Source organism: Triturus cristatus, chromosome 2_2, assembly GCF_964204655.1.
Source record: "Triturus cristatus chromosome 2_2, aTriCri1.1, whole genome shotgun sequence".
Lineage (NCBI taxonomy): Eukaryota > Metazoa > Chordata > Amphibia > Caudata > Salamandridae > Triturus > Triturus cristatus.
In genome coordinates this window covers 928,574,085-928,599,378 of record NC_140582.1, presented here as the reverse complement: position 1 = coordinate 928,599,378, position 25,294 = coordinate 928,574,085, and the positions used below count along the sequence as shown (strand labels likewise).

General features: G+C 45.8%; 1 protein-coding gene across 4 annotated transcripts in view; it reads right to left on the bottom strand.

The window, feature by feature from the left end:
- Nucleotides 1-25,294, bottom strand: part of CCDC149 (coiled-coil domain containing 149) — a 447,317-nt gene that overhangs the window by 123,762 nt on the left and 298,261 nt on the right. For all 4 annotated transcript variants that reach the window (XM_085642338.1, XM_085642336.1, XM_085642339.1 and 1 more), the window contains exons 9-10: nt 24,578-24,722; nt 18,198-18,274 (exon numbers count right to left, since the gene is read on the bottom strand). In XM_085642338.1, the coding sequence (XP_085498464.1) occupies nt 18,198-18,274; nt 24,578-24,722 (222 nt within the window). The remainder of the gene's footprint in view (nt 1-18,197; nt 18,275-24,577; nt 24,723-25,294) is intronic.

Genomic DNA, 25,294 nt, shown 5'->3' with positions numbered 1-25,294 from the left:
TGCTGGCTCCCTTCTGTGTGCCTTTCTCTAATGCACCAATGCTGCATCTCAAACCAGAATTATGGGCCTATTTTACCGAAGGGGTCAAAACGACAAATATGATAACTTGAGCCAAAATGATGGACGCCCATGAGCGCTCACGCTTGTCAATAGGCAATTCGAAATCCTCACAGGTGACGAAAATCACTCCACATTCGTTCAGGTTGTTTTCACCAGCAAACCTGTTGTTCGAAATTAAATGTGTGATTTTCATATATTAGTTCATAAACAAAGAAGCTACATATACTGATTTTGCAGGTACTTGCAGTTTACTCTAAAACTGAGCTGACTTTGCTTTTAATAGTTAATTTCGGACATCGCTTTTTGTTCAAGTCGTGAAGTCGCAAGCGCTGTATGACGTCACTGTTGCTGCCTGCTGTCCTGCCTGTCACGCTGGCATTTTGCATTCGTGCTCCAAGGTTACCAGAACACAGCAGCACAAAGAGCGTAATGGGCAGAAACTAAAAACTTTCCCTGCACGTCCTGTTACAGGAAAGAGGGAGCTCTGCTGGTTGGATATGTGATTTCATTGCGTAAGAAGACATGTGCAAGACCTTCGATCCCAGAAGAACTGAACTCCAGGATCACAAACACTATCTCGAAACTTCACAGGACCCTAGGGAGAACTGCCATTGGCCTCATGCAGTAATGGCTGTAAACTTGTAAAGAGAAACAAGCATTTGCAATGCAATAAATAGGTCTTGCTTAACTGAAAGCTTGATCTATTGGCGTTGCAAATTAGTAATGCATCGCCAATAGCTCAAACTTTCAGTAATGCGAGACCTATTGCGTTGCAAATGCTTGTTTTAAGATGTTAACATGAGGGTTTGTTATTTGAAACCACAGTTAACAGCTTAATCACTAGATGCCGCCTCTCGCTATCCGGCATGCCATCACATTTCCTTCTACTATGATTTAATGTCCACAGAAACGGTAAGACTTTCGCAGTTATGAAAAGTAAAGAATGGCGCGTGCACCTCAGAACTACCATGTGGAGCCCTCGACCTGGGTTAAGAAGTTCTTTTAAACTGCTGTATATAGCGCGGTCTTCACATGGGAGGCTTCCAGTAAATTAAAGATCTTTGAACTATGGCTACAGATAAACATTTTCACATTAAAAACACAATTTAATCAGAAGGTTCATAAAAGTTGATTTAATTCACGGGTTTTCATTGAGCTTCACATTATCTTGAAGTTTTGAAGGCTACAGAACAGCAGCGTGCCTACAAGGGTGACCCCGCCATAGAGTCAAATCCTGGACAGTGACTGGTAAGATTCTGGACAAAAAGGGACAATTTTACAGACACAAATTCTGGACTAAGTGTTAGGTTTCCAAATGCAAGTCATTCATACAGTTAGTGGTGTATAATTATGAAAATGAACAGTTTACACACAGATTTATGTAAAATATGACTGTTGAGATATATTTGCATTCCCTCACTTGTTTAATGTAGGAGATAAGACTAACCTCTGTGAAAATGTATTCCTCCATCCACCTGTTCCGGGGACAGAGTGCCCACTTTATGTAATCTACAAACTGGTAGGTACTGTTAAACTTTAAAATAGGCCACCATAGCCACGATACAAACAGTGAGAAAATCCAACCTGCTCCAAAGAGGTCTATAGGGATTCTCCTACCAGTCTGTTATAAAAATGGAGACATATCGTACATTTTATTATGTATGCGCTTTTCTGCACACTGCCGTGCCGTTTCTACATTTATAAAGGTGGAACGTGCTGGTTCAACTTAAGAAAGTGCGGTGTCCCTGAAGCGGGCGCTGCTTACAGCTTTGTTTGTTTTTTTAAAAAGCTGAAACACAAAGCGCTGTGCCCCTGAAGCGAGTGCCGCGCTCAGCTGTAAAGTTAAACAAGCATTGGCTGCACAGAATGCACAGATGGGGGCTGTAGCGGGCGAGAGAGGCGGAAGGAGTTGCGTGCGAGAGCACTGCGCGCAAAAGCACTTAATGAGCCATGACGGCTCGTAACTGTAAAACAAGGCTTAATGAGATAAGAAAGGCAGAAGGCGGCTGCGCGCGTTAACGCGCACATGCACGCAAGCTTTAGGCAAGGAAAAGCTTGTGGGTAGCACTTTGAAAACCCCCTTACTAAAAGTCGAGCAAGCAGCGCATGCACTGCTCTAGGCTCAACCTAAAAAGGGGCACATCAGCTAAAGAGTAGCAGTCGGTACATTCTAACATGCCTGCCTCATAACCAAACGATTGTTTGCACCGTTCCTCTGACACTTAACAGAGCTGAGTTAGAGCTCCAGGATCACCATTTGTACTCTTTAGCACGGTGGTTAGCGGTCCATTCCTTAGACGCTACCGCGCTCGCCCAAAATAAAAAGGGCGGATGACACAACCACACCGGAGACACAGCTGATATTCACATGCCGTGTTAAGGCTCGGGGGGTCATCTATGCGGGTTTTTAAAAACTGTTTTAAGGACTTTTAAGGAATATGCTACTTACCAGTATGCATCTGTTCTTGGCATGTAGAGCTGCAGAGTTGTACACTTAGCATAGGTCGCCATCTGGTGTTGGGCCCGGATGTTTGCAGTTTGTTTTTCTTCTTGGACCGTCTTTGGAAGTCACGAGTTTGGTGACTCCTCCTTCGGTCCGTACTGCGCATGGGCTTCGGCTCCATCCTCAGATTGTTTTTCGCCAACAGGGAAATGATGGAGCGTAGTAATAACAGTGAGAAACCCATGTGTGTTGTATCTAAATAAGATGGACTGGAACGGATACAGGTAGCCGGGGAGGCGGGTGGGCGTGTACAACTCTGCAGCTCTACATGCCAAGAACAGATGCATACTGGTAAGTAGCATATTCCGTTCGAGGCATATGAGCTGCAGATTGTACACTTAGCATAGATTATATAGCAGTACCCAACGTTAGCGGCGACCACCGGTATCCGTTGCAGCTGTTTGAAAGAGTGTTTTTAGTACAGCCTGGCCCACCCTAGCTTGCTGCTGGGAATGCACATCTACACAGTAGTGTTTTGTGAATGTGTGCGGTGTAGACCATGTGGCTGCCTTGCATATGTCATCTAAGGGTATATTCCCTAGAAAAGCCATAGAAGCCCCTAACTTTCTTGTAGAGTGGGCTTTAGGGGGAACAGATAATGTTCTCTTTGCCTTCTGATAGCAAATTTGTATGCATTTTACAATCCACCTAGCTATCCCTGATTTTGAGATGGGGTTGCCTTTATGTGGTGGAGAAAAGGAAACGAACAACTGTTTGGTCTTCCTGAAGGGTTGCGTTCTTTGTATGTAATATAGCAACGCTCTTTTCACATCTAGTGTGTGTAAGGCCCTTTCCGCAACAGATTGGGGTTGCGAAAAGAAGACAGGTAATTCCACTGATTGATTGAGGTGGAAGGGGGTAATGACTTTGGGCAGGAACTTCGGATTAGTTCGAAGTATGACCTTGCTGTGATGCATTTGTATGTAAGGTTCCTGTATGGTGAACGCTTGTATTTCACCAACCCTTCTAAGGGAAGTGATAGCTACAAGGAAAGCTGTTTTCCAGGTGAGAAATTGTAGCTCACATTTGTGCATTGGTTCGAAGGGCGGACCCATTAGTCGTGTAAGGACCAAATTTAGATTCCATACAGGGGAGGGTGGTGCCCTGGGAGGAATTACTCGTTTGAGGCCTTCCATGAAGGCTTTAATAGCGGGCACTCTGAAGAGTGACAAATGCTGTCTGTTTTGTAGATAGGCAGCGATCGCTGCTAGGTGTAGGCGTATGGATGAATACGCCAGGTTACACCTGTGAAGATGGAGCAGATAGCATATGATGTGTTGTATGGATGCATCTAGAGGGTTGATTGTATTGTTACGGCAGTACATTACAAATCTTTTCCACTTTGCGGCATAGCATGCTCTAGTGGTAGGACGTCTGGCTTCCATGATGATGTTCATGCAATCAGGGGGAAGGTTAAGGTACCCGAATTCTAAGATTTCAGGAGCCAGATCGCCAGGTTGAGCTGAGCTGGGTCCGGGTGCCTGATTTCTCCATGGTTCTGGGTTAGGAGGCATGGGGAAAGGTGCAGTTTTTGATGTGGTACCACTGATAGTTGTAGTAGCGTGGTGTACCACGGCTGTCTGGCCCACGTCGGAGCTACCAGAATGAGTGTGAGGGAGTGCTGTTGTAGTTTCCTGACCACTAATGGAATTAGTGGGAGAGGTGGAAAGGCGTATGCAAATCTGCCTGACCAGTTCATCCATATCGCATTGCCCTTGGACAATGGGTGTGGGTATCTGGCGGCGAAGCTTGGGCATTTTTTGTTTTCGTGGGTGGCGAAGAGGTCTATTTGAGGATGCCCCCACTGTCGGAAGAATGGGTGAAGAACTTGTGGATGCAGTTCCCATTCGTGTAGTTGTTGAGTCTGTCTGCTGAGCAGATCTGCTATGGTGTTTTGTACGCCTGGAACATGTTGTGCCAGGAGAAAAATGTTTTGGGGAATTGCCCATCTCCATATGCTCTGGGCTAAGCGGGAGAGCTGGGGAGAGTGTGTCCCCCCCTGTTTCTGTATATAATACATCGCAGTCATGTTGTCTGTGCGAATGAGGACTGCTTTGCCTGAAATCTGCTTTTGGAAAGATTTTAGGGCTAGAAAGATCGCCAAAAGCTCCAGATGGTTGATGTGGAGCGTTTTTTGCTGTGGCGTCCATAGACCTTGCATTGTGAGGTGTAAGAGGTGCGCTCCCCAGCCGGAGAGCGATGCGTCCGCTGTTAGAGTCACTTGGGGAACCGGGTCCAGGAACGGCCGTCCCTTGGAAAGGTTTGTGGTGTTCCACCACTGCAGAGAGTGATGTGTGCGGCCGTCCACCAACACCAGATCCGTCAGCTGACCCTGGGCCTGGTTCCACTGTTGTGCTAGGCACTCCTGAAGTGGACGCATGTGGAGTCTTGCATGGGGCACTATGAAGATGCAAGACGCCATCATCCCTATGAGCTTCATAAACACTCTTGCTGGTAGAGAGTGTTGAGGAAGGAATATTTTGCGTAAGGCTAGAATGCTTGTGATTCTGGCTGAGTTTGGATAGGCAATACCTTTTGAGGTGTCTATGGTGGCTCCGAGATATTGCTTTGTGTGAGATGGTATGAGGTGGGACTTTTGGTAGTTCACCGTGAAGCCTAGCTGATGAAGCAGTTGGATGGTGCTGTTTGTATGTTGCACGCATTGGTGGTAGGACGCGGCTTTTATGAGCCAGTCGTCTAAGTAAGGGAAGACGTGAACATGTTGACGTCTGAGGTGTGCTGCTACTACTGCTAGGCATTTGGTAAACACCCGTGGTGCAGTGGTGACCCCGAAGGGGAGAACCTTGAATTGGTAATGTTGCCCGTCCACCACGAACCTGAGGTATTTTCTGTGAGAGGGGTGTATTGGAATGTGAAAGTACGCGTCTTTCAGATCCAGTGTTGTGAGAAAGTCTCCCTGGCAGAGGAGTGGGAGGACTTGTTGTAAGGTGACCATGTGAAAGTGGTCTGAATGTATGTAGGCATTTAGAGGCCGGAGATCCAGAATGGGTCTGAGGGTCTCGTCTTTCTTTGGGATTAAGAAATATAGGGAGTAGACCCCTAGATTTCGTTGATTGTCGGGTACCTGCTCTATGGCGTGTTTCTGGAGGAGCGAGAGTACCTCTTGTTTGAGCAGTGTGGAATGCTCTTGGGACATTGGACGGTGCCTTGGTGGGATATTGGGTGGGGTAGATGTTAGCTCGAGGCAGTACCCTGACCGAATGATTTGGGTCACCCATTTGTCCGATGTTATGGACTCCCATACGTGGATAAAATCTTGTAGTCTGCCCCCGACCGGAGTGGAATGGTCTGGGGGGAGCGAAGGGGAGTCATTGTGCGGGTGGGGTGGCAGAACGGGTATTGTTGGTTTTGCCCCTGCCCTTATTGTTGTTGCCTCTGTAACCACCTCTTTGGTTGCCCTTTGAAAAGGTATTTTGAGGAGGGGATTTGTAGGAGGTAGAGGCATTATCGGTGGAGGAGCCTCTACCTGTGCCACGAAAGGACGAGCGTCGAAAGGAACGCTTAGAGGCTTGGGTCTGGAGCGCTCCCATAGACTTCGCTGTGTCTGTATCTTTCTTCATTTTTTCGAGCGCTTCGTCTACCTTTGGGCCAAAGAGTGTTTGCTGGTCAAAGGTGTGATTAAGTATTGATGTCTGGACCTCAGGCTTGAACCCTGATATCCTGAGCCAGGCATGGCGTCGAAGCAGGACACTGGTGTTTATGGCTCTAGAAGCAGTGTCTGCTGCATCGAGGGCACACTTAATGGAGGTGTTTGTGATTAGTTTGCCCTCCTGTATCAGGTCATGAGCTTGGCGTTTGTATTTCTCTGGAAGGTGCTGCATAAGAGCCTCTAATTCATCATAGTGTGCTCTATCATATCGCGCAAGCAGTGCTTGTGTATTTGCAATGCGCCACATGTTTGCAGCCTGGTAGGCGGTGCGTTTACCAGACGCGTCCAGAAGTTTAGATTCCTTGTCTGGTGGTGGGGCATCTCCTGAGGATTGGGAGTTAGCCCTCTTTCTAGCTGTGGAGACAACTAGGGAATCTAGAGGAGCAGGGCCCTTGATGTATGCAGGGTCTGTGGGTGCCGCCTTGTACTTCTTCTCTATTCTAGGGTTTAGTACTCTGGCTCTGACAGGGTCTTTGAATACCTCTGTAGCGTGCTTGGTGACACCCTTAAGCATGGGTAAAATAGCAGTGGAACGATCTTGTAAATCAAATGTATCCAGTAGGAAGTCTTCTTCCACTGGTTCCGTGTGCATGTCCACCCCATGGTAGTGTGCTGCTCTCTGCACTAAATGGTGAAACCCTAAAGAGTCCTCTGGAGGAGACGGCCTTGATGGGTATAGGTCGTCTTGAGGTACATTGGGTACATCAGGGTTATTATAATCCTCCCATGGATCTGGGGTCCCTGGTGGAGTGGGATCCATTGGGGCGTCCCCTGGGTCATTGTCCGGGTCCCCGTCATCCGGGTCTGGGGATGGGGCCGGATCGTAGTGAGGTAAAGGTGGAGGGGGTGGTGGTGGGAGGGGGGGTGGCAGTGGGGAGGGTACTCTAAGGGGAGAAGTAGCTGAGTCCCTCTTTTTGGGTGGAGGAGGAGGAGCCGGAGCCTCAAGGCGACGCTTCTTAGTAATCATAGTCAAAAGGCCAGTCTTTGGATCTCTGGACAAAGTCTTTTGTAAAGGGTCTGGTGTAAACAGAGCCAATGGCGCCGAGTCGTCTGTCGGCACCGGCGATTTCGGAACCGGAGGTTTCGATGTTCTGTGTACGCCCTGCTTTTTGGAGGTCTCCGTGTGTTTCGGCGTCGAATGCTGTTTCGGCGCCGGAGCGTCGGTGCCGACCGATTTCTGTTTGTGTTTGGTCGACGCCGAGTGTCCAGGCTTCGGCACCGGTGGTTTCGGAGTCGAGCTGGATTTTGCAGGCTTCGGTGCCGAGTGGTGTTTATCGGCACCGGGCGTCGGCTGGCTCGATACCGAGCTGCCGTGAGACTTTGAGTGCTTCGACACCGGGCCCGAAGGTGGGGTGATCGAGGCTTTGGTTTTGGTTTTGCCCAGGCCGGCAGGCGAGGGAGTAACCGGAGTCTCTTTGGTTTTCGGTGCGGGGCTGGGAGGGGGCATTGTACTCACGGCCCGCTGTCCTGGTGTTACGTCCTCCAGGTCGGAGTCGTCGGCCTCGGAAGCGCTGACGATGTCTTCTCCCAGTTCGGTGTGTGTCTGCCCCGAAGCTTCGGCGTCGTCTCCGAAGATGTCCGGTGGAACTGTCGAGGATGAGTGCGCCATGGTGCGTCGAGCCTTTCGATCTCGGATCGTTTTCTTCGATCGAAAAGACTTGCAGGCGGGGCAGTCTCGAGCCTCGTGTTCCGGAGAGAGGCAAAGGTTACACACCTGATGGAGGTCGGTGTGGGGAAATTTAGACCCACATTTTGGGCACTTTTTAAACGGAGTCCTTTCCATCGGCCGGGACCGGAGTCGCGGAGGGCCCGAAGGCCGGTGTCGATGTACGGGATGGAAAAAGTGCCGCTTCGAGAGATGAAGATGAAGGAACTCGAAGAATCGAGGATTTTCCGTCGAGGCTGGAACCGTAGAAGTTCGAAGCCGGAGTACGAAGGATCACATCCGAGCCCGATGGCGGAAAAAAACAATCTGAGGATGGAGCCGAAGCCCATGCGCAGTACGGACCGAAGGAGGAGTCACCAAACTCGTGACTTCCAAAGACGGTCCAAGAAGAAAAACAAACTGCAAACATCCGGGCCCAACACCAGATGGCGACCTATGCTAAGTGTACAATCTGCAGCTCATATGCCTCGAACATACCTTTTAACCTTTATTTTGTGTATTGCCTGCCTCATAACCAAACGATTGTTTGCACCGTTCCCCTGACACTTAACGAAGCTGAGTTAGAGCTCCAGGATCGCCATTTCTCCTCTTGGGCACGGTGGTTAGCGGTCCATTCCTTAGACGCTACCGCTCTCGCCCAAGATAAAAAGGGCAGATGACACGGACGCGTGCTCTCCAAAGGCAAGCCCGTCTATGCCCGTCCGCGTCCGGAACGCGGCCAGTGCCAGCCACGCTGCCAGTCACAGTCTTATTGCCAGAGTAGTATGGTCTAAGGAGCAATTAATGGCGTTCTTGCCATATAGATGTTCTGATCCTGCTTGTATAGACTTTTGTATGCTAGGCCGAGAAGAACTGGAACAGGAGTCTGGCTGCGAATCCTGCTCCTTCAAGTTGGATAAAAGGCGGACGGAAGTAGATGGTAACAGGGGCTCCCCTATAGTATTATCTCCCACAGCATGCACTGTAGGAAATCTGTCCATATCCAAGTCCACCTATTTGGCCTGTTTAGTCAATTACAGGTCCCTCCCAAACATGCAGAAGACATCTGGCTTACACTTGATTCAGATCGCTGGGATGTAATGTTCCTGACCGAAACCTGGTTAAGAGACAGCAATAACCCTGATATATCATTGGCGATTCCACAGGGGGTATAGGATAGCTACGATTAACCGGCGGATAATAGACTGGGGGGTTGCCTTGCCGTAATCTTGAGAGATGACTGGGAGATTACGCATAAGAGAATAGAGAATATAGGGCTGATTGAGGCTCTGTCTTTCTGTATAAAAATCTCTTCTGCCTCCTCTATTGCCGGAATGTTAGTCTATAGACCTCCAGACTCCCCGGCTGCTCACTGTAAGAAAGTGGCTCTGTATATACTGTACCAAGGTAAGGTACAGGGTGCACAGAGTCGGCAGAGGTTAAAGTTAGATATAACCTTACTCTCTAAAGTGGTAGCTTGGTCGAGCAGTAAGGCAGTATCAGAGGACAGCGTAAAGCATTTGTTGTACACACTCAGTCAGCAAATGGTCTCACACACTTAAGAAAAGAACTGTAGGCCAATTGTTTTGTATAAAAAAATATAGATTTTTTTATTTTAGAACCACAAGTAGGTATCAAAATACTTTCTCAGAATGAGATGCTTTAGTTAAATACTTTCAATAAGCAACAGACTTTTAAATGCAATAGATACAGTTGTTGCAATAGGCAACACAAGTTAAACACAATAATAACATTGAGCTCAATCGGAATTGTAAAGTAAACGTAATATCAATTACTTTGCATAGGTTTTTCTTACTCAGGACTGGATCCTAGATTCAGCCCTGGTGCATCTCCTGTAAACAGTTGAAAGAAATCGTTTTTAGTATGCAGGCGATTTTTAAGGAATATTTGTAAGTTTAAAAAATTGACACTTTGAAGAATTTCTGGCAAAAACCAGGCAATGTTATCCTATGGAGGAAAGTTTGGTTATCGGTAAAACACAGTTGTAATTGCTTTGCAGGGTCAGTGATGGGCACAAAGATCCAGCACTGGGATCTCTCCTGATAACAGGTGAGTAATTTAGTTTTCGTTGATCGGGTGATTTTTTGTGAATATTTTAAAGTTTCAAAACTCAACACTTAGAAGAATTTCAAAGTGAAAACCAGTCAATGTTACCCTATGGAGAAAATACAAGTTATCGGCTTTCAGGTAAGTACTCGACTGGCAGAGCTAAGGTTCTGGGGATAGACTCAGGGGTCTAGGTACAGTTGTTACACCCTCAGCGGCACAGGGGCAGCTACGTGCAGAGAGAGTAGGCCCTATGTTAGCCTATGGCGGGCAGGGGGCCTTTGGTTAGTGGCTGCTTGTAGGCAGGCCACGCGGCTGTGGGAGCTGAGCTCTTGGTCACTTACACAGGGCAAGTGGGGAAGAAAGATAGGATAGATGTTGCACTTCCAGGGGCCCTCGGGCGGCTGGGTGCAGGGTGCTTTTGAGCTGTCGGGCACTCAATGTATTTCAATGGAGAGGCTGCAAGACGAACAGAGGCTGCAAGCTCGGGGACGAAGATTCTTCAGGTGCGACGACCACTTCGAGAGGTAAGTTGGGGAGCTGTAGGTTAGGTAGGCACCCAGGAGTTGGGCACAGGGGGCCGCAGGGCGCCGGGTGCAGGGGTGCCTTTTGGTGTCGGGAAATCTTACCCTCAGCTGGTCGCGGTTGGGGGGGGGTCACCGGTTGTGAGGCTGCATGCATCATCAGGAGCGTTGAGGAGGGTCCTTGGGTGCTGGATTCTTGGTCACAGTCGCCTGTGGGATGTCCTTGTGGTCTTTGTCCACTCAGGCACAGGCCGGGCTCGGCGGGTGCAGAGTGTGCTGGATTCGCGGTTCCTGGCTTGGCACCAGGGGTTGTTGCTTGTTTGAGCAGAACCACTGCTCGTGGGAGTCCCAGTCTTTTAGAGGAGCAAAGCAGTCGGGTCCTCCGGGGTTTTCGAGGTTGCTGACCACTGGAGACGCCGGGATTTAGCAGGAGCAGGTTCGAGGGTCGACAGGCCTGTAGGGCTGGGGCCAAGTCAGTTGGTGTCATCCTCTTGTTAGCAGCTGCATGGCAGGTCTTCTTTCTTCTTGGTAGTTTCGGAATCGCGATCTGAGTAAGGAAGGTTCAGGGTGCCCCTCTATACTAAATTTAGGGGCGTTACAGGTAGGGAAAGGTCAGGGACCAATGGGTCCCTTCCCTGGGGTGGGTACACCCCCTATCCTGCCACTCTCCAGTGGGAGGGGGGCAGGAGCCTAGTCCTGATTGGGTAGGGTTCCCCATCCTCAAGATGGAGAGAGCCCGGAGTTGTGCTTCACCTCGCCTCCCCCCTGAGGGGTGGGGTTGACAGAGGCTGGCACACCTCCTTTCCTCCCTTGGGTTTTCCCACCAGTCTCCCCGCCAGAGTGGGGGTCAGAACCAGTGGGGACCAGTTGCTGAGTACAGCAAGTGGTCTGGGGAGGCTCACAAAGGCGGCATGCCTTTGAAGCTTCCCCTGCCCATCCTGGGAGAGGAGGCTTCGCACCTCGTCCCAGGATGTGCATTGTTGCAGGCCCACGAGAGCGTATGGCTCTCTACCAAGGGGGCCAGCAACCTGTCTGCTGGGTGGCAGCCTATGCAGCCTCTTAGTCAGGACAAGGCTTGTTGGTTAGTTTGAGGGGGCAACTCTAAGTTGCCCTCTGGCGTGCATTTTACATTAAATCCCACACCGGCATAAGTGTGGGTTTAATGTGCTGAGAAGTTTGATACCAAACTTCTCAGTCTTCAGTGTAGCCATCATGGTGCTGTGGAGTTCGTAATGACAACCTCCCAGCACCATATACTCTTAATGGCAGCACTGCACTTACAGTGCCCAGGAATGGACCTGGGTACTGTTGGGGTACAGGGCTCATGCACCTGCACCCACACCACTGGCATAGTGCACCCAGCTAGAGGAGTGACTGAGGTGTGCCAGGGCAGTGTGTTTGTGGGCATGGCACACAGGGATGTGTGCCATGTCGACTCTCTGTTTTGTTCTGCACCAAGATACTCAGCCTGCAAAGGCAGTGTGTGTGTGTCAGGGTACCAGGCCTCTAAGTGTGGCACAATAAGTGCTGCAGCCCTTAGAGGCCTTCTCTGGTCACAGGGCCCTGGGTACCTAGGGTACCATTTACCAGGGGCTGACATGTGGCCAGAGATGCCAATTGGGTTTAGGCTTCAATACAGTTTTTAGGGAAGGAACACAGGCCCTGAGGTGCTGATTGACAGGGTCCCAGAGCACATCAAGTCAAAGAGCATAAGTAGTCTGAGAAACCCACATTCTCACACTCACCTACTAGATCTAAATGACATCATTGCAAACTTTTCATTGAGGCATGCTAATTTCACAGTTTTAGGTGATTTTTTAATGCCCACATTGACAATGACAAGTTCCCCCTCGCCTCTAAAATGGCAGATACTTTTATAGGGCTAAACTTAACCAAAAAGGTAGTGTCACCCACCCACGTGGCAGACCATATGCTTGACTTAATTTTTAATAATGACCAAACTTTAAAAGTAGAGACCCCTCCACAGCTAACTTGGTCGGATCACAGGCTCATCCCTTTTAACATGACCTTGACCTCTGGTCGTAATCAGATCAGGTCAGTGTATGAAGACAGAAGAAACTGGAGAAAGGTTGTACCTGAGTCCTTGAGCCCGGAACTGCAGAATACTCCTCCAGGGCTCACAGGTGAACCAAGCCAGGACGCTTCTGTCTTCAATTGCTGGTTTCCACTGCTTGATAAAATTGCCCCTATTAAGACCATGAAACTGGCCAGGAAGAAACCCTTGGCCCCCTGGTTTCCGACTGAACTTCGTCTAGGAAAAAGCCTATGTAAGAAGCTCGAGCGTGCTTGGTGAAAAAATTATGAAACAGAGGCCAAATGCGTATATAAAGCTGTGTTAAAAAAAAACTCTGAGACTAAAGCGTAAAACCATTAGGGACTATATGGCAAAGCAAAGTAAGTCCTCCTACAACTCTGCAAAATATATTTTTAATATAGTCCAGGGATTTATTAAACCGCTGGCATTGAAGAGCTCGATTGCTCCCTCAGCTACCCTCTGTGAAGATCTAGCCACCTGTTTCCAAGAGAAAATTCAGGCGATCTACTGTGCCTTTCCCCTGACAGTGCCGTTGGATAGGCCACTACCCACCCCTCACCTCTCAGGCAGATGGTCAGAATTTCGCCCTCTCTGCCCTGAAGCGTTCCTGTTGGAATTGAACAGTTTCAAAACAGGCTCACTGGCCGATCCATGCCAAGCTAGATTTTTTAAGTTACTGGCCTCATGGTTCAATCCTATGCTGAACTCCATTTGGAATTCCTCTCTGAGATCAGGCTCCTTTCCTACCCTTTGAAAAACAGCATTTGTCAGTCCTATCCTCAAGAAGGAGGATGCTGACCCGGCAGAACAGAGAATTTTAAGCCAATCTCTCTCCTCCCAACGCCGGCCAAAATTCTTGAGAAAGAAGTCCAGAAACAATTGTCGGCCTTCCTGGAGTCCAATAATCTTCTACATGACTCCCAGTCAGGCTTCAGAGTAGACTACAGCACCGAGACAGCTCTGCTTGAGGTGGCAGAGACTATACGTGCTACCTTAGACCAGGGAAGTTGCGCAATGCTAGTGCTGCTGGATCTCTCCGCAGCATTCGATACGGTATCACACCGGATCTTGTTAAAAGGGCTTGAGCTTCTGGGAGTGACGGGAACCGTCCTAGCCTGGTTCAGTTCATTCCTTGATGGCTGGTCACAACAAGTGTCCCTCCATCCTTACGTCTCATCCGCCAGACCTCTGACGTGCGGTGTCCCTCAGGGGTCGGTCCTGAGCCCTACCCTTTTTAATGTATACCTTGCTCCTCTGGCCTTGCTAGCTGAACAAAGGGGTGTGAAGGTTGTCTCTTATGTTGACGATACTCAGCTGGTGGTCTCCTTTAGGGAACATACCGAGGCAGCCTTCATCAATTTTAAGCAGTGTCTTCTTAACATCTCATCATGGATGACGGATAGCTGTTTGAAATTAAACACTGAAAAAAATGAGGTGCTGTTTTTTAATCAGGCGTCTCTTCTACAGGCTGAACTCTCGTGGCCTTCACAGTTAATCCCCCCTCCTTTCCCAGTGGAGTACGCGAGGAACCTGGGATTTAAATTCGACTCTAAAATTACAGGTAGAGCCCAGATTTGTCATGGCTCCTCTCTGTGTTTTTGGAAATTAAAAGCTTTGCGGAGATTCCTTCCTTTCCTCCCAATGAATTGTAGGAAAACGGTGGTCCATGCACTGGTCACATCACAACTGGACTATGCTAATAGTTTGTACTTGGGTCTTCCTGCCTATCTGATCAGGAAACTGCAGACGATCCAAAATGCAGCAGTCAGGCTAATCAGAAATGTGCCGCTTCGCCATCATATCTCCCCCACCTGCAGAGCCTTCATTGGTTGCCGGTAAGGAGAAGAATAGAATTTAAGGTGTTGACCCTAGCCTATAGAGCGATGGGGGAGAACGGCCCAAAATATCTGAAGAAGAGACTACAGAAATTCTCCCAGACAAGGGTCCTAAGATCTAACCAACAGGAACTGCTTGCGATTCCACGATTCACAAAGGCTAGGATTGGAGGGGCGTTCGTTCTCAGTAAAAACTGCTTCTTTATGGAACTCGATGCATGTACATATTAGGAAGGCCAAGGCGGAAGGACTGTTTAGAGAGACACTGAAAACCTGGCTCTTTAGCATTCCTTATAGTTCCTTCACTAGGCCGTGAACCCTGGCTGTTGTTGCCACTGCTAGCGCCGGGACACCTCCGTTGGAGGTAGCCGTGCGCTCTAAAAATGGCAATAATAATAAGGTGTACTAGGTACCATGAAGGATCCCCCTACCTGAATTCCGGTGATACTTCCAACCCGGAAGGGGTTCCTATAAGTTCTGCTCCTGAAGAGGTGGACCAGTTAGTCTTGTGTCCAGAAAGCTAAATCTGCTTCCAAATGTAAGAGACTTTTCTTTCAAAAGAGCTGCCCCATCCTACGGTAAAATTAATATTGTATTAGCAATTTTATCCCTTACTCCTCTATCTCGTATTGAGACTCTAGTAAGTCTGTTTTATCATTCCTTACCGGCAGTATTCTGTAGAACCCTTCGAATCTCTAGGCCGTGGCGTGTTCACCGTGCAAATCAGCAGTCTGCAGCAGGCCACCCCGGCGTTGTCTTAAATAATGAAGCATGAGGGCGGAATAATACGGTACTGAGCCCATTTCGGGCGCCATCTTGGAGTGGTGTATCGGGACCCCCGGAGCACTGGAATCCCTGAACCCATTTTGGGCGCCATGTTGGAGTAGTGTATCAGGACCCCCGGGGCACTAGAATCAATATCATTGTGAACTAGCAGAATGTCGGTGGCAATGGGCTGGTGGGAAGCCCAAAAGATTAAAACGCTCTCCGCTTGGTAATCTGTTTCTGCAGGGACACATGACAGCATTGCGGTGCACTACCAAACAAGTGGCATTTGTGGCAACGTGCTTGCGGTGTTTATATATCAGTACATCCTTATACGAAATTTCTCTTGATATCCAAGAGCTTTGTCGTTCTGACCCGAACTAATCAACATGATAGTGTGTTTAGTGACATATGACGTGTGACAATGTAATAGTGAATTTTGTGACATAACTGGGTGAACCTAATATTTATATTTAACTATAAATTCTTAGACTTATTAGGGACAGTGGCAGTCGGTCTTGATTCTAGCTAGTATAAGAACAAAAGCATTTTAGGAAGCTTAATGCAATGTGAAAGTGAATTCTGTGACATAGCTAGGTGGGGACTGTAGAATTTAGTCCCAGTTCCTTATTATACATAGTCTGCAACATGTTAAGTCTCGAGGTCTCAATTCCTAACTGTACATAATCTACAACATGTTAAGTATCGAGTGCGAATAAATGCCTTCATTAATACCGAAACAGTCATATATTCCAGCAGTATGTAGTCTACCAAAATAAATAGGGATGATGATGGGAGTACTCTATAACTGTGATGGTGTACATGGTCTACAATATGTTAAGTCTCGAGGTCTCAATTCCTCACAGTATATAGTCTATAGCAATTTCAATATCCAGTACGAGTAAATCACTTCATAAATACAGAAACAATCATGTATTGCAACAGTACGTAGTCTACCAAGAAAAGTAGGGATGATAATAGGCGTACTCTATAAGCTTTGATGATGGCATGGAATAAGCTAGCTAGTGTTACAGTTCATTAGGATTTAAGTACGGGCTAATCCCCAAGGAATTATTGAAGTTCATGGTCCATGTCCAAGCCCTGTTCGACACTTTTAAGTCTAATAATCCATAGCGCCTCTTTCCCCCTGAGTGTTAATTCCCTATTACCTCCCCTTAGGTCTTTGGGTGTGACATCAAAACCATAAAAAGAAAACGTTCTATGTGTGCTCTGAGAGTTACATACAGCTATGTGTGTGGCTATCGAATATCTGCTTTCCCCTTGCTTTACAGCCCTCATGTGTTCCCCAATGCGCTCTTTGAGGCTCCTGATGGTACTTCCAATGTATCTTAGACCCCACTTACACTAAATATGTAGTATATGCTATTGAGTGTAACATATGATGTTGTTGTAAATTTTGTACACCCTATTGTTAGGTTCCCTAAATTCTTTCTTTTGGTCAGTGGCCTATCTGCACATGGAGCAGTGGCCGCATTTGAAAAAGCCCAAAGTGTGTTGGGTGAGCCAGTTTGGTGTTTGTTCCACTTTTAGGTAGCTAGGGCTGGGTATATTTCTTAGGCATACACCCCTGCGAAAGATAATCTCAGGCCTTGATGTTGTAAATCTCTGCAGTGTCTTGTCTGCCGTGAGTAAGTGCCAATGTCTACACATACTGCCTGTTAGAGTGTTTGCGTGCTTGTTAAAATCCGTAATTAAACGTACTGTTTTGTTCTCTCTCTTTTCTGGTTTGTTTTTAAGGGTGTCTTGTCGACTGATCTTAAGAGATTCTCTCTTTGACCCTATTTATGGTTCCCTTAGCATACCTTCTGCTTGAGAATCTAGTGGCCATGCTCTCTATACAATCCTTAAAGTCCAATTCTGTACTACAATTGCATCTGGTACGTGTGAATTCGCCATATGGGATAGCATTAATCTGGTGACCTGAATGTGCACTTGAGGCATGAAGGGTTGCATTACAAGCTGTTGGTTTCCTAAATAGTCTGCTTTGGATCCTATTATCTAGAATGAAGAGTTCAACATCTAAGAATGTGATGTTCCTCTGACTGTACTGAAACGTAAATGTGATGTTTTTGTCATTGCTATTAAGGTGTGTGAAGAATTCAAGAAGTTTTTCGGTGGAGCCTCTCCAAACCATCAGAAAGTCGTCTACGAATCTGCCCCAGAATAAGATTGAGTCATTCCAGTTACTACCCCATTCGCTCCAAATCCATTATTCATCCAGTCTGACCATGAATAGATTAGCATACGAGGGAGAAAACTTTGAGCCCATAGCCACCCCTTATTTTTGTTTAAACCACTTTTCCTTGAAAAGTAAGAAATTGTTGTCCAGGATAAGTTCTGACATCTCTAAAAGCATTTCAGTGTGCTCCCAAAGGCTGGCCGATCTACGGCTCTTTCCCCGAAATGCGCAGAGGCTACATGAAAACGAGGAGTGGGACCAAGACCAAACAGTGCAGGTTTTTGACTTTGAAAGCATGGAGCTTCCAGCCTTACTTGTTATTAAGATTAAATTCCTCTCAGAGTTGCTGTATGAAATACATTATTTTAGTCCCAACAAAAACAAAATGCTCCCTAGGGCAACGTCAAACAAGCCAACATTACCCATAAGGCCCTTTGCTTGCTCTTGCATGACAACCACTTAAGTTCTTAATCCACATCCATCTCACATGACAAGTGATTTGCATCAAGTATATTGTAGTCACAACATAACTTGGTGGGACTCCCTTCTGCCAGCCCTCAGGAGCCCCGTGAACTCAAGAAGGCATGGAAGTCGATTATACTGGATATACGTATGTGGCAGAATGTTACTTTTGCATAGAGGGGGTCAGAGTTGGTTATGTTTTGATCCACTTTCTGAATACCTGAATGAACCAACGCCTGACCTGCACATATTTATGAGAGATGTAGTTTAAGAATTCATGGTTAAAAGGTCATGCGGTCCTTCATGAATACATGTAAACTAAAAATATATTTACAATAACATAACACATTTCCATTGAAAGAGGAAAGGATTTATTCACTGGCAGGATTTGTTTCTTCGCACATACTAACCTGGAAGACTCCACAAACCAGACACCTCCAGAGTTCTTAACTTTTTCTCCAATTCTGCAACACGATTGCCTAAAATTCTGCGTGGAAAAAGAATATAACATATTCTTAACTGAAAAAACTCCTCTTCCAAAGCTACTTGATGAGGGTTGAAGAATGCAAACGCATAGCAGTGCCTCATTTAAACATGGCAAGGTTAACAATAACAAATCAATAAGAATCACTGAAAGGGGGATTGAAATTGTTTGAACAAACAAGCACAGTTTTATGTGAATAAGTTGAGGAATTTGAGTTCATAGGAAGGGTTTGAATTGTTTTCAGGCAAACAGGTAGAGTGTCAAAGATAACAGAAAAGGAGGAAGTTTTAAGTGGCAGTAAAACAGATATAGTAGCAGTAGGAAAACGATGATGAGTTGGGGGGGGGGGGGCGGGGAGTGAAGAAACACTGTACCTATCAGAAGAATAAGAAAATAGCACAGTAGGGAAATAATGGGAAGCACGAGTATTTAGACCAAGTATAAGGAATTTGTTGAAGAAAGGGGAAACAAATTGTTAGTGAGGGTGAGAACGACAATAGAAAAGATAAAAACTGGCTTTGGAAGGACATTGGAGTAAGTGATCAAAATGGAACAATAGAAGTGATACGGAGAGGAGAAAAGGGTATTTCGAGCAAGTGGAAATATATAAACTCAACCGAGACAAAGTCAGCGGAGTTTGCAATAGGCAGTAGCACTTTATAAACTTAGTGCCTGTGTATCTCTACCAAAATACCTGACCCTTTGTGCTTTAAATCAGTTGCCTGATATTACCAATAAAGTAAAACTCTATGAATTCAGCAAACGAGCATGGCTAATGTAGCACTATGTTGCCTTAGAAGCCAATATGTTGCACATATGGTAGTGATCCTTTGTGACCTCTAGAGAGAAAGTGTGTGGAAAATATCTAGAAAGTGGCAGGAAGTAGAAGGGAAATCCACTTGCTAGAGTAGAGAAAAATATGATTTCTAATGGGGTTCAAAACATTTGGGCTTAATATTAGACATCCTTCTTTTTATTTTCAAATACACAAAACAACGTATGTATCAAATATGCTTTCGACTAAATCTCAAAGATAATGTTAAATGTTACAAAAAATGAAATACAAATGTGAACTAAAAACGAAGTACATGATTAAAGTTTCATGAATGCAATGAACAAAGGCAATATAGGTCTAAAACCGTGCTGCAAGCTTACAGCCAGAGAGTGATAGGTCAAAACTTGATTTGTTAAGGTTATGTAAAATAGGAGGAATGGGGTTAACAACAGGACACATTTTAATATAACTGCAGTCCAGTGCACCCACCACTCCCTGTGGAGGTTAGAGGCAATAATGAGAAGGTATACAAAGCACTGATGTGATGTAAAAAGAATCATAATCTACACAGTCTAGCCACTGTCCTACAACACCGGCGCCTTACAAATCTAAAATCTTCAATTGCTGTTTAATGAACCATCCATTACTATTCTAGAGATATTCTCTTGCTGGCCTGTCCTGTATGCTCTGTGTGTACAACTACTCTCTCTATCCGACCTGCTTCACAGAACAAACAGATTCTGTACATTCAATATGTACCTTCAATTTCGGTATCCAACCTGTCCTGACCTCTTCCTTTACATTCTGTATTCAGCAAGTCCTGTTCAACCTCTTGTACGTTTACGCTCTGTACTGCACGTCAGGCCCATCTAGCATGTGACTTTACACTGTAATTTTAGTTGTAATTGTGCTTTTATAGGGCTTACTGCCCCTGATGAGGCGTTAAAGTGCTTTTACAGCAGGAAGAATGCTATTCCAGAACCCAGAGCCAGCTTATCTTGTAGGCTCAGAATGTACCTTTACTTTCTGTATCTCTTCTGTACATTTTATAAGTTCCTTTATTCTTTGTTTTCAGTTTATTTTGTGCAGTCAATCAATCAATCAATCAATCAGGATTTGTAAAGCATGGCTGCATCACCCGTGAGGGTCTCGAGGAGCTGGGGGATCATGCTCATGCTGCCTGTTATCCTATTGGTCGAACATACAGGTCTTGAGGTACTCCCTAAACTGTTGGAGCGATGGTGAAGCTCGGAGGTGCAGGGGGAGGTTTTTGCAGGCCTTTGGCGCCTGGTGGGAAAAGGAGAGGCCTCTACTGTTTGTCCGGCAGATACGGCGAGTGGATGCTAGAGAGAGGAATTCAAAGCAGAGTTTCCAGGTAGGTTGTTGGAAATGTTTAGATTGTTGAGGTATGCCGGTCCTTCGTTGTGTAGTGCCTTGTAAGCGTGGGGAGCAGCTTGAACTGGCATCTCTTCGCGACTCATAGCCAGTGGAGTTTCCTGAGGTGAGGGGTGATGTGAGTCTGGCTGCTGTGTTCAGGATAGTCTGGAGTTTCGTCATTAGTTGGACGGTGATTCCTACATAGAGGATAGCTGGCTGTCAAGGTTGAAGTTGCACGCATGTTTGGTGGGTTTGGGCCCAGCTCTGGCGGCCACCATTCGTTGTTCCAGAGGGTATCCTTGCTTTTCCCAAAGAGGAGTACTCAGTTTCAGAGAGTTGTTGTTCATCCAGGCAGCCACATATTTCACGCTTTTGGAACTTTTTCTTGGTGGTTGTTGGTTAAGGAGAGGATGAGTTGGGTGTGGTTGGAGTAGCAAATGATGCAGCGTATGTGGGTCTTGGCGATGTTGACCAGGGGTTTCATGTATACGTTGAAGAGGGTTGGGCTGAGGGTTGAGCCTTGAGGTACACCGCAGTTGATGTTCTTAGGGAGCGAGGAGTAGGCAGGGAGGATGGCCTTCTGCATTCTTCCTATGAGGTAGGATGTGATGCACTTGAGGGCTGCTCCTTGGATTCCGATTTGGTGGAGTCTGTTGATCAGTGTATGGTGAGATACAGTGTTGAAAGTTGCTGAAAGGTGGAGGTGGGTGAGGGCTGCTGTTTCTCTGTGGTCTAGAATAATTCTGATGTCATTGTGGCTGCGACTATGGCTGTCTCGCTGCTGTGGTTTGCTTTGAAGCCGGATTGGGAGAGGTCTAGAAGGTTTTGGTTCTGAACATGTCTAGTGAGCTGGATGTTGAAGGCTTTCTCGATGACCTTGGCTGGGAATGGGAGCAGGGAGATGGTTTGGTAGTTCTTAAGTTCTCCTGGGTCCGCGGATGGCTTCTTCAGCAGCGGCCTCAACCCACTCCACCCCAACTGCCATGATGAACAACCCCCATCTGACTAATTACAAGTTATCAGAGGCTTGACATTGTTGTTGATTACAGTACGCCAGTGGTCTCTAATCCTGCTGACAGCTCTCTTTCACACAACAGACACATAATGGTTTCTGTTGGTAGGCAGGATGAAATCAGTAAAAGCGGATGGATGCAGTTGGCTGGTTTGCTAGCCTCAGGAGAGGTATACGGTGTCATATAATCTGATCAGAGGCTGAAATAGGTCCGCCCAGCAAAACAGACAGAACTTGAATTCACCAAAATACAACACATACACACATTTACGTTAACAGCACTGACTAGCAACTAAATGTGCCAAGTCCAGTGCAGACAACTAAAAAGAAGGGCCAAGGCGTAAACAACATTCACAGAAAAGGTTATGGGAGACTCTTTATTATTATCATGACAGGTGTGGAGCTGAATGATACAGCCCCATAGTCTTCCATGATTGGTGCCGCTAGCGGGGTCAGAGCATAATACCCCAGGACACAGACTCCTGCTTCTGGCTCTCCCACGGCCTCCATCACAGTAAGCTTGTGTGGGGGGGGTGGGTGGGGGGGCATAACAGTCTGCCCACAATGGGCACTTTCAGCATGCACATGGAATATTGGAATGGGTCAGCACTCCAAAAAACTAAGCATTCTGGTTTAAACTGGACAACAAATCTATGTTTGGCAGGTTGAAATCTGGCTTTTCGGGTTAAACCGAAAAAGGGAAACAGAGATATCTATTGTTTGAAGGTTTAAATAGAAGACTTGGAGTGTGACTTTTTTTCAGACCTCCTGATCATGACTGAGGACTTGCGGCTTGATAATAGGTAATAGATGCCTTCACTGAATCTGGCAAATGATAACTCGCTCTCTGTCTGGCTGTATTGGTAAAAATGGAGTTGACAGATGTTCAAAAGATTGCCATAACTTGTTCCTAGAAAAGCCTCAAACACAGAAAGACCAACAGCTCCTGAAGATAACGTACAAAGCTTAATGCCGCTAAAAATAAACCTCTGCAGCTAGTTTTATTTAAGGACAGGTTTTTAGCAGCCCTTTTTGCAGTTTTACAATGATCACATTATCTTTAGGTGGAAATCCTCTTGGGCTAGATGATACCTTATAAGTGAAAGAAGTTAGCCACATTGGTATGGAGGAGATAAACTGCTACAGTAGCACTAATTTGCTTGGAGAAGCTATTTAGGACTATATTGCTAAAGTGTGAAATTTCTCTATTGTTTTTGAGAAGGTGGGTGCGATTTTGACAAGAAATATATTAATAGTCATATTTTTTGTACAAATGCAATGTACAAAACATACTTTTTTGCTGTAACGAAACTGGCTACCACCAAAAAAATTGAAATTAAATAGACTTTACTAACAAATAGTGTTTAGTGAAGTAATCTTTTTTAATTGAAAATGTGTGTAAATTGAAGAGCGATCATATGGAGTCATTTAGGGGATATGGATGTTGATGCTTCCGGAAATTATGCTTGTTTGCTAACAGAATCGGTACTGCATAGGCATATCAACTAAAGTTGCAGGTGCCTGTGCCAGGGCCTGTGGTAACATGCCACCTCATGCTTTGACTGGTAACTGGCAGTATAGACATCCCTGCGGCTGGAAGATGTTGGCACCTAGGAAATTAAAGGACTGGGATAGAGAGTAAGTGTTAGAAGAGAAAGAGTATAAAAAGAAGCCCTTAACGAGAAGTAGAGGTGTAGGAAGGGATAGGGAGAGGAAATAAAAGGAAAAGAAGTAGCAAGGATGAGTTGGAAGACTTGGATGAATTTAGGAACAGAATGAAATGGAATGCTACAGTGAAAGTATAAGACGCGTGAATACAGGTAAGCCATAACAACGGAGGGAACTGAAATGGAGATCGAAGAACAGACGCCGAAGATTAGGAATGTGAACGTGAGTGAAATATATGGATGGAAAGTGTAAAAAGAGGAAAGCGGACGCTAAAGACATAGAAAGATAGGAACAGAGGATATTGAGACTGGAAAGAAAGGATAGGGTAGGAGGTGAGAGTGCATGAGAAGCCAAAAACAAAAATAAGAGAAGAAATGACAGATACAGACTGCAATATTACCTACATACAGAGTCACTGAGAGACACATTTAGCAGACAGACGAGCAGTCAGATGTATCTAAAACACAAACAACAGTGCAATATCACATTCACTATAACCACTGAGTACAGTGGGGTATTTTCTCCCTCTGTGCCATTTCCTCATGAGTGCGGTCTTATAAGGCTCATTAGTGCACATATTGCTATTGAATGTGAGGATTGCTCAAAACATGCCCTCTCATCGCCCTCTACTCTCCCCACCATGATCTCCAGAATATCTGTAAACGTTTACGAGCTAGTGTCGAAAAAACATAAGAGAGAAAATCTAGAAGGCATGGGCGAGGTTAAAGAGCTTTAACCGCAATACAGTCCCGTACAGGTGACAGAATTCAAACATGCTGGGAGAAAGATGCAGAAAAGAGAAGTAAAACGGAAGCCCCATCATCATTTTAGACTTTAAATTAGTGGTGCGTGTGTTTTCTAAATTTACATTCACAAGTGCAGATTGTTTAAACAATTTATGTTTGGGACATTGCTCAGTATGTGCTATCAATCCTTTTTTTCATTATGATTAACGCTACTGGTATGCCAGAGGAAAGCGTTCCTTCTTTGCATAAACTAAGATAACTGTGCCATTATTACATCACTAAGCACAGCACTGAACAATGTCAAGTGTATTGTAATGTCCTATCTTCTTCCCACTTCTATAATAATGTAAAAAATTGTCTCAGTCACCGTCAACTACACCACAATACGACCATCTTTTATAATACTAAATGAGTAACAAAGATATGTAGACTAGAAAATATCATGGTTGATACATGTGAGATTCTCCAGTGACAATTTATTTGCATAATTTAACTAACAGCCTTAGGTTGGGACTAATCACAGTAAGTAATACATGCTCAAAAAGGAATCCTCAATGCTATGGCTAGAAATAAATCCAAGAGCAAACACGTTGTTCCTAGGCACAAGAGGATATTACACAGCAAGTAACTCTATACAGGACTCTATGCTGGAGAAATATATAATTCTAGAAACAGGACTATAAAAAGCTATTACACAGAGATCTAAATATATTTTTCCTGGAACTTACTTGTTGGTCTGCCTCTGATGTTGAATTACCATGTTTTTTTCATGAATGGTCTCCAGCAAAGCAGTAGCCAAAGATTTCAAGTCTGAGATGGACTGTGGAGTGGCAGGCAAGCTGCAGCCATGATCTTCAGATAGCAGCTCCTGTACTAGAAAGTGCAATGTCAAAAGAACGCACACACAAGTATTAATATGATAAAAAATTAAATATGGTTACTAATTACTTTTTAAAAGTACCCTCAGTAGTTAGTGAAATGAACAGACACCCATGTATAGTGGTATTATACAGTCATCAAATAAATAAAAGCAATTTTCTAAGAAGAAATATGTTAGCCTGATATCAGTGTGTACCATGCATACAGCTGTGTTACGTTTAAAGGCTGATGTAGGATAAATTAGTCAGAAGTGTTGGGACGGGAAAGTCCCTTGCATTGTGATGGACGTGCACCCCTGCTTTGAGTGCCCTAACTGCAATAATGTCTGGATCCCTAATGATGATTTATGTTGTCATGGCCGAGCAGCACGGATCATGTGTGTGTGCCATGACATAGGCCTGTCTCAAAAACTTTGGTCTTTTTGGGGCATGAGAGCACTACCCTCATACTGGTGAAAGGCTACTGCATTTGCCAGGAGTTAAGCAACACAAGCGCAGCGTTAACAGCATACCTCGTAGCGATGACTAGGCATGAACAAGTCCTTTTTACCTTTGTCAATGGAGTGA